The sequence below is a fragment of the Thermobia domestica genome, chromosome 11 (assembly GCF_964235325.1).
Source record: "Thermobia domestica chromosome 11, izTheDome1.hap1.1, whole genome shotgun sequence".
Taxonomy (NCBI): Eukaryota; Metazoa; Arthropoda; class Insecta; order Zygentoma; family Lepismatidae; genus Thermobia; species Thermobia domestica.
In genome coordinates, this window is record NC_137464.1 from 187,529,611 (window position 1) to 187,538,837 (window position 9,227).

General features: G+C 37.2%; 1 protein-coding gene across 1 annotated transcript; it reads right to left on the reverse strand.

The window, feature by feature from the left end:
- Nucleotides 1-8,385: 8,385 nt before the first annotated feature.
- Nucleotides 8,386-8,829, reverse strand: LOC145665392 (macro domain-containing protein PG1779-like). Its single transcript, XM_081732695.1, has one exon. The coding sequence runs from the start codon at nt 8,827-8,829 to the stop codon at nt 8,386-8,388; it is 444 nt and encodes a 147-aa protein (XP_081588821.1).
- Nucleotides 8,830-9,227: the final 398 nt, after the last annotated feature.

Genomic DNA, 9,227 nt, shown 5'->3' on the forward strand with positions numbered 1-9,227 from the left:
TATGCTGAAGGAGTGAATTGATTTCGAACTTGGTATGATATAGAATGCACATTGAAATAAAAGATTCACTCACTATTAAAATTTACCTAAAGTCAGTGATTGACAACTGAGCTTGTACTCTTAAGGCAACTGAGGCGCATAACATTTATATTTTCTCCAAGGAGCATGTTTGCGCCAATTACAAAAAAAAAAAAAAAAAAAAAAAAAAAAGTCATTGATATAATACAATTGATACAGAGAAAGCATTTGAATTAAAATTTCCGTTTTAAATAATATATATAATTACTGTTTATTTCACGTAGAAGCCTTTTCTCTCAGATAACATATGACATTACTTTATTAATACTTCTCCTGACATCTGTGCTTAATATCAAACCTCGAAACTATTTATTCAATCTTTTCAACGTTGAATTCGGTCAACTGGTATCGCTACAGAAATTGTAAACCGGTTGAATCAAAACTACAAGTGAAATACGAAGAATCGTTTTTTTAAAAAAAAAAAAAAAAAAAAACATCTTTCGTTTGATTTTTTCTGTCCAAGACTGATTTTTAATTGATATGTAAACAGCATTTATTATTTCGTTTCTTTACAAGTCTGATATTTGACTATTTAAACAACATTCATCAACTTTTATTATGTTCAAGGTATTTATTAAAGCTTGCTCAACTTAATATTTTACACTCTTATATACCAGATTAAGGTCTTCCATATGCCAAGTTTGATTCCAATCGGATGAGTTCAGTGTATGATTATTTGTTTTCGAAAATAGGATTCAATACTTTTACGGGCCATAGCTTGGGAACTGAATGCCCGTACACATATCTTACACGTTTGTGTACTGGGTCAAAGTTCACCATCATAACAAGATCCATCCCGATCGGATGAACTCGGTGTATTACATTTCTGTTTTAGAAAATATGACTCAAATTTGACTGCCTATAACTCGGGAACCGAAAGTCTGCCCAGCATAATGGGCCATAAGAACTGAAGCTACCCTGGTGTCGAGATGAATATACAGTAGTTGTTGTCGGGCAATCAGCTAGGTGAATTCTACGTCGCCCAGCGTTTCGAGAACCGACAACATTGTATACAAAACAACCAATCTGGGATTGTCAATCAGAACAGTCAACCAACCAATCACAATTGAGGCCAAAGACTGATGTTAATTGGAGGTCGCCATTGATCATTCAAATTCCCCTCAATTCCTGCTACCACCTATATAATAAAGGCTTCTGGTTTTGGTCTTTCTCAACAAGCAATTTGCACCGAGAGAGACGTAGGAGTGAGACATGATAACGCACATTCCGTCGAAACGAGTAGTGTTATACCACTCTCACAGCAAACGCAGACGTCCCACACCCCTCCACTCACTCATTCAGTTCAGTTTTACTCATCACTCACTCAATCACTAACATACATCATGCGTAGAACACGCTCAAGGAACAATAGGGAGCCTAATCCCTTTGAAGAACGACGTAGGATTGCAAACATTAACCCTGAGGATAAATTTCTGCAAGATAACGTCAACACGGGAGACATTCTTCGGGAGGAACTTGGCAAGAAGTGTTGTATCTTAGGAGGCATAACCCTCAACAAGAAACATCTTATCCTTAACTTTACGGATACACCCACCAAAGATGCCTTCCTTCATCACCTTCAAGAACCTGACTTTGGACCTTTTGCCAAGATGATCATCCTGCGATCACCAGAAGAAGCAGATAAAATCCATACTCTGTCTGCAGATACGCAACCAGAAGAACGCACGGATGGAACACCGCCTGATTCTCCCGTAAAGCCCACTAATACGTCTATTATATACGTTTCACGTGAAGAGTGTTTACGGACTTCATCCTCAGAAAATAGTTCCACACAGAGGAACACTGTTACCACTCACAAAACTCAATCATCTGCACCACCCAAGAAGAACATTGAAATAGCACAATCAATAACACGACCGCACACAAAGAAGAATAATCACCTAGATCAGCCAGAAAACACGCAAGAATCTACTAAAAAGAACTCTGATCTCCCGAATAATAAAACTTCACCCCCAAAGAAGAACACAAAACGCACCACATATACATGTGTTATCAAAGGCTTGGACCCCGGATACCATTGCCAAGCATCAAGACTGAACTCACCAAACAGGCAGTGGATTTCGAAATTCTGACTCGCATCCAAGGCAAGAATGTCCTGTCCCTCTAGTCCGCCTCTTATCTACTAATCCTGCAAAAATCAATCATCTCATCTAGAGTGGAATCCAGTTATTCCAGAATCACTTCAAAGTTGAAGCATCGAAGGCCATAGCAAGACCACAGCCATGTTGGAATTGTTACCAATATGACCATCCAACTTATTTATGTGTTAACCAGAAGATTTGCTACAGATGTGGAGAGTCACGACGAGGACTGCGACAAGCCTATACATCCTAAGTTTTGTGCCACCTGTAAGCTCATTGACCACCGAACCGGCCACAGTAACTGCCCTAGAAGACCTACTCAACCAGTTTACAAACGAATTGCAAACATCATTTCCAGCCAACCACCACCCGACCATACTGACTCGGGCTCTTATCAGGCTCAGTTCCAGACCACGGCTTCTCCAACAGCAACTCAACCAGAAGAAAGCATCCGGTCAATTAGATAAGAGCAAGCTCTTGAAACTCAACCAATTGAAAGAATTCTTCAAGAAGCCATTCAAACCGCCATTGAAGATTATGAAATGGGTGGCATCCATCTTAACAATGACTACTGTTCCTACCCAACAACCATTGTTGATGAAGGATATTCAGTGAGCTTCAAAACAACTTCTTAATGAAGAGATGAACATTTTGACATCTACGCATTGTGACATTTATATCACTCAACCACAATCACCATCCGCAATTCACAACCACAGAAGAACTTATCATCCCAAATACATCATCCATCTAAACCAAAAACAGAACACACGCCAGTTTTTGGATTAAATACCGGAACTTCTGACTAGCACACTCCATGGATTTTTAATCACCCAACAAGTGAAGAACAACGCATTTCATCAATATACATCCAGACCACCAGTTCAGGCCAACACACAGATGTCATTTTTTCTGACTGTCCATCTGCACACAACAATATACATATTTTTATTCAATACTGGGTAAAGTAGCCTGATGGCTAGAAGCCCTCCCCCTCCCCCACCACCTAAAGTGAGAGTTGAAAATTGACTTGTTTGAGTTGAGTTGAGTTTGGTCTCTCATACTTTACCCTGAAAACGAGGACAATGTTACCAGTTCTCAAAACGTTGGACGATGTTTGGTTGAATTCGATTGAGCTAGTACAATAAAAGAACGTCATAGAAAATAAATTGATGCATTTTTACAGTACTGTAAGTATAAAATTAAGTTGAACACATTGTAGAAAGTGTGCAAATTATTTTGTTTCAATATATAATCTTAATTAATCTGGAAATAGATCTGGTACATCCAGGGCCGCCCACAGGGGGGATGTATGGCGCAAGCTGCGCCATTGAGAAAAATTTGGGGGGGGGGGGATTTTACTCTACTTTCGAACTAGCAATTTTACTGTCGGAATAGCATTAAAACATGATTTTGAGAAGCTAATTTTCAAAAATTTTCCGGGGTGAACCCCCGTACCCCCTGCTTCGATACTCGATGAATGAAGTAGCACGCAAGTAGCCGTATGAAAGGAAAGGTTGGTTCGTTTTAAGAGAGAAGGGCTGCCCACAGGAGGGATGAATGGCGCAAGTTGTGCCATCGAGAAAAAAATTGGGGGGTATTAAAAAATTGGGGAAGAATTTTACTCTAATGTCGAATAAGTAATTTTGCTGTCGTCAGAATAACATTGGAACACCAAGCCGCTTTTTTTTTTTTTTTTTTTTTTTTAATCTCGAGAATGAATCCCCCTACCCTCTGCTTAGAAACTCTATGAATGAAGTACCGCGCAAGTTGCTATATGAAAGGATGGGCTGGTCGGTTTATCGCTTTGTGTAGGTAATTTACCCATTTTCTGCTGGGAGCATTTATTTATTTCTTATTTATACCATGTACGACACTTAATACGTAATGATGTTCAATTGCTACATGATGTATAATAAATGAATTAATGATAATATTTTGTATAGTTTTCTGTTTGTGCGATTACATTTTCCACTTAATTAAAAAGAAGTGAAATCACAAAAATGAGCGCCAAGTTCTGGTGAACAACAGTTACAAACACTCAAGGAATCACTTTCAAATTTAGATTTGAAACTTGCCTATGTTGTTTGTTGAAAATTATAATGTAGTTTGACATAATTGTGAGCTAGTGGTAATCATACAGACAACAGCCAAATTTCAAATCTAAATTTGAAGTAAGCCAGTTAGTGTTTGTAACTGTTGTCCACCAGAACTTGGCGCCTATTTTTGTGATTTCAATTCTTTTTAAGGTCACTCATACTTGGCTCTTTTACAGGAATGTTTTTTGTTGGATATCACTTTTTTTTGTAGGTTAATTTCGAGGATAACATTTTCTTTTGGTATCAAACTCAATAACTTGTAACTTGCGTCTTACTTTTCATGTACAAGGGAATTATATCAAAATTTTGTAAAGAAAAAAATAATGCTACTAATTGTAAAAAAAGAATACCTGTGCCATACACAGCGTGTAGAAGTTTTTATACCCTTCAATATCCTTATAGAACATATTTAGTATTGTACACTATCAAGACTACTAATAAAAGCAATGCCATTTTTATAATTACTACTGCCCCTACTACTAGTACAAGCATTCTATAATACTACTACAGGAAATAAAAACAACAAAAATAACAATTACTAGTACTATAAAAACTACTGCTACACTAGGCAATTGTTTTTAGAGGACTTGAGTTTTGAGTAGGGAAGAGATTATTAGTTTTTGGGGGGAGTGCGCCATCAGTTTTTGGGGGGATGGGCACCCCTGGGTACATCACAAATTCTTACCGTACTTCTTTGAATCATCTCTAATCTATTATACACGAAAATTTCCAGAAATCGAATATTCCGTGCACTTAGATTCCCGTGCATAAGTTTCTGGTACACCGAGTATCCCTATACCAAATCTTTCAGGACTCTGTGACATGGAGAAGAAAAGTTAAATACTTTCACACACTTTTGAAAAAAAATATGTAAGCTCTTAGTTCAGTGAGAAAATGAAGAGACTTTCCTTACTTCTTTAACAATGATAGACTCAACACAATTTGGCATGTTCTGAAGCTCAACGGTATATTAGTCAATAAGGCGATAATTAAAAAGATTTTTGGGATTTATTTGTTCGTTAACCTACGGCTTATGCATGTGTGTGTGTGAGAGACAGAGAGAGAGAGAGAGAGAGAGAGAGAGAGAGAGAGAGAGAAAGAAAGAGAGGAAGCTAGTAGAAAGGAGAGAAGTGTTCTGTACCCTATTGTTTTGTTTCTCATTTACGCATTCTTATCTTAGTTTCTCAATATTCTATTCTATGCAGTGTTGCACGCATGTTTCTTTTCTCTGTTTATTTTCAACTGCACGCAATAATCACATAGCTGTAACAAAAAGTGCTGCCAACTCAGAAGTTTCTCAATAATACCACTTTTTTCTTCGAACAGAACCGACATTTTACATACGAATTATGTTGCAACGAATGTCTCTCGTGTATTATAAATTACATTGAAACCATTATGAGAACAAAAAACCCTCATTATTGCTGTTAACGCGTAGGAACCCGCATTAAGGCGTAGAAATTTTGCGACAAATGAATAAAAAATAATTTTTAAAAAAATAGACATTATTTACAATTGTTTAAGATTGTTGGCTCCGATGTATACAAAAATAATCCTAAATCACATTGCAGACAATACGTATTAAAACGTTTTCCTTCTCGTGTATTTCTATAAATTAGAAGCTGCGAAATTTCATCTTAAATGCATCCCTTTCGAAAGTAGTAAAAATCAACTCGTGTATAACTATAGCAGTATCTGAAGAGGCCGCATTTAAAGCATTAAGACAATCTTTCCCCAAGGGATATTTTTTGATGTCACCTTCTACAGAGCACATTCTCAGCTGATTGCATCGAGAGAGCAAGGAGCAAACAGAAAATCTGGTGTTAATTAAAAAATGTGGTAAAAGGCAAACAAGAATTTTGATCGCATAGTCGATAGTAATGCAGATACACTTGTTATGGTTATTCGTATACCGCATACATTTGTCTTATTTCATTTCCCTACACGATCATTTCCCCTAATTTTGTCTATTTGTTGTCTGCAAATATTTAACATTTTTACTGTTCCATGCCATTCAAAAGATGCTGGCCCCCTAGACACAACGAGCATCATTATCAACATAGGTATTCTGCCATAATTGGCAGATCATTTGCTGCAACTGTGGCTTTTGGATCTTCTTGGCTTCAAACAAGCTGGTAACTGTGATGGGTAAAGGGGGTAGTTTGTAAAGAAAAAGAAGGTTATGAATATGTGTGGGACCATGAGAGGGACAGGGGTTCATTTGGTACAGGATGATTGTAATATAACGAGGGAAAAAATGAAATTATACGGCAGAAGTGTGGTGGGAGAAATAGAGAGAGAAAAACATGAAAAATTCATGTTGGAAAAAAAGAGAAATTTCTAAGATGGCGTTGATGCCTGTTAACGCAAGGTATTATGGACTTAAAGATGGCGACGACCATGAAAGTGCAAGGGTAAATACAAGAACCGGTAAATTAATGTTGGTAGGTTTTAGGAAGGAAGTGGGAGGAGAAAAGGAAGAGAGGGACTCAAGCAGATATGACACATAAGTAAATCGATAAATGTAGTGCCCGAACTCTTGAATCAAATAACTATTTATAATAAAATGAGAAAACTCTAATTTTTGGGTGGGGGTAGGAAGGAATTTATCTCAACCATAACCCGAAGGCATTTCCTCCAAGGGGAGTGAAAAGGGGGCTGTGTTAGTTAGTCTCACAGCACTCGACCTGACATTTATTATGATCAAAATAAATTATAAGAAGTGAAAGAGGGGTTGTTCGAAGAAAAAAGAAAAAAGAATTCAATAAAAATGAGTGGGTTGCAACCACACGCTATCAGAACATTATTTTCGCCTTCAGTGCCAAAAAATTTCCGACAATAATCTGGTAGTCAATGTAGGACAATGACTCGACAACTAACTTTCAACAGTATACAATGTAGTTATTCACATACGAATCCTGTATGTTGGCGTTGGAAACTTCAATTGGTGGTACAAGGGGCGGGTAAACTTCTGTTCCGTGTATAATCTCGTGCACTCTACGGGAGGTGGAGAAAGTGATAGATCAGATGCTGATAATGAAACGTCGCTCTTCTTGTCCAAAGAGGCGGACCTTTCTGTGATCAAAACATCTCCTAATTCCAAATTTTCACTGTCTCGAGCATTGAATGATTTCCGTGCTACTTCCTTCAACAATCTTATCATTCTGCAGAGTAGAAAGAAGCCCACAATCGTACAAAGCAATTGAAAAATGTCAACAACGTGACCAATCTTTGTCATCAAAATCTCGGGCTGTGCTTTACACTTCTTGCAAAACAATAAACAACTCAAAATACCTTGTTTTCGCAACAAATATACAGCCAAAAGAGTAAGAATAATATTCCAACATAACATAACTCCTAGAATGAAATATTCGTGTTTATAGATGGGCACTGGCGTAGGCATTTGATTGATAATAGTGAAGGCAGATATATTTACTTGTCTAACACTCGATGTCCATACTTTGTTAAGAGAAGATGTATTAAAGAGTAAATTTGGTTAAATTTTTTATTTAGCTGTCATGTAAATTAAGAACTCAATCAAAATATTTCTATTGCATTCTTTTCTTACTTTCAGATAATGCATAAATAAAATACTTATAATTTCCTTTTTTTACTAAATATTGTGTACTAATTACATTTTTCTGTTTTCTTTTCAGGTAAGTGAAGAATCTGCAGTTTCCAATATAAAGTTGTCCCAAAAGTAATTGATAATAGGAGACGGATATGATGACGAGAGGAAAGAAGAAAACTGCATAGCACTGATGATGAACAACTATATCCTTTCTCTCACTTTATACATATTATTAGCGTTAAGATAACTTTAAGTCGATTACCCTAGATTAAGTCCCATGTTAAGCCTTTAACATATTAATGCATTTTCTTTCAGCTATTTTATTTAGGAAAATAGAGGTGCATGAGTTGTTCATAGATCTTGTGATTCTCTTTGTCGTACTGAACGAACACTATTCTTTCGATTGAGTCAAGATATTCTTCCAGGAAAAGACGTACTGTTTGTAAAGCAACGCGACATTCATCTTCTTTAGGAAAACTAAAAACTCTTGTAGAGATGTTGGGGAACGCAATAGATGTTATATTGTTGTCTACGGCTAATTGCAACGTTTTTTGTAACATTTTAACTTCCTGGGATTTTGGTCATGAGGTGCGCTTACGTGAATCACAAAATCCACATGTAGATTGTAACCTTGTATAATGCATACATTACCCTGGGGAAGGTGGGATATTTTACTAGACTTCTCTTGCATTTCTTCTCCTGCAAGACTTTGAATAGCTTTATCCACGCCTCCTCGTGTCTCTAGAAGGCAATTGGACGAGTTCACTATACAATCACCAGCTAACGTCGTAATTGATCCATAATATAGCGCAGCTTTCTTATTAATGTGGTTTACGGCAAACTTCGGTCTCTCCAAACCTTCCACTGAACTTGTTTTTGGACCCACCTGATCAAAAGATGGTAGATCGGGCATGAAGACAACTTTCCTTATAAACAACGATTCTAATTGTGTTTCATTATCTGGATCCTGGAATTCCATGAAGAAGAAATTTACCTTATCCACTTCTTGGAGATTTTTATCGGGTACGACTTTGATTACTACATCAATCTCCGATGTTTCTAATTTACGCAAATTTTTAGGCAGTCCTTCTGGAGGACAATACTTTTTTTACCCTATCGACGGCTGTAGAATCAATCTTTATCTGACCTCGAGGAGTTCGGTACTGCACTGACGGAAACGACTGTAGGTCCAAAGATCTTAAGTCACCTACGAACGTTCGCTGTCCATTGAGTTTTTTCGCTAAAATAATCCTTCTCTTCCATGAAAAACCTTCCTTCGGGATAGGGTGTTTTGTTGACTGGTATGGTGTTGAAAAAAACGAATCTCGTGCTCAAAACCACGGGCGAGTCCCACATCATCTTCTGACCAACTCCAGA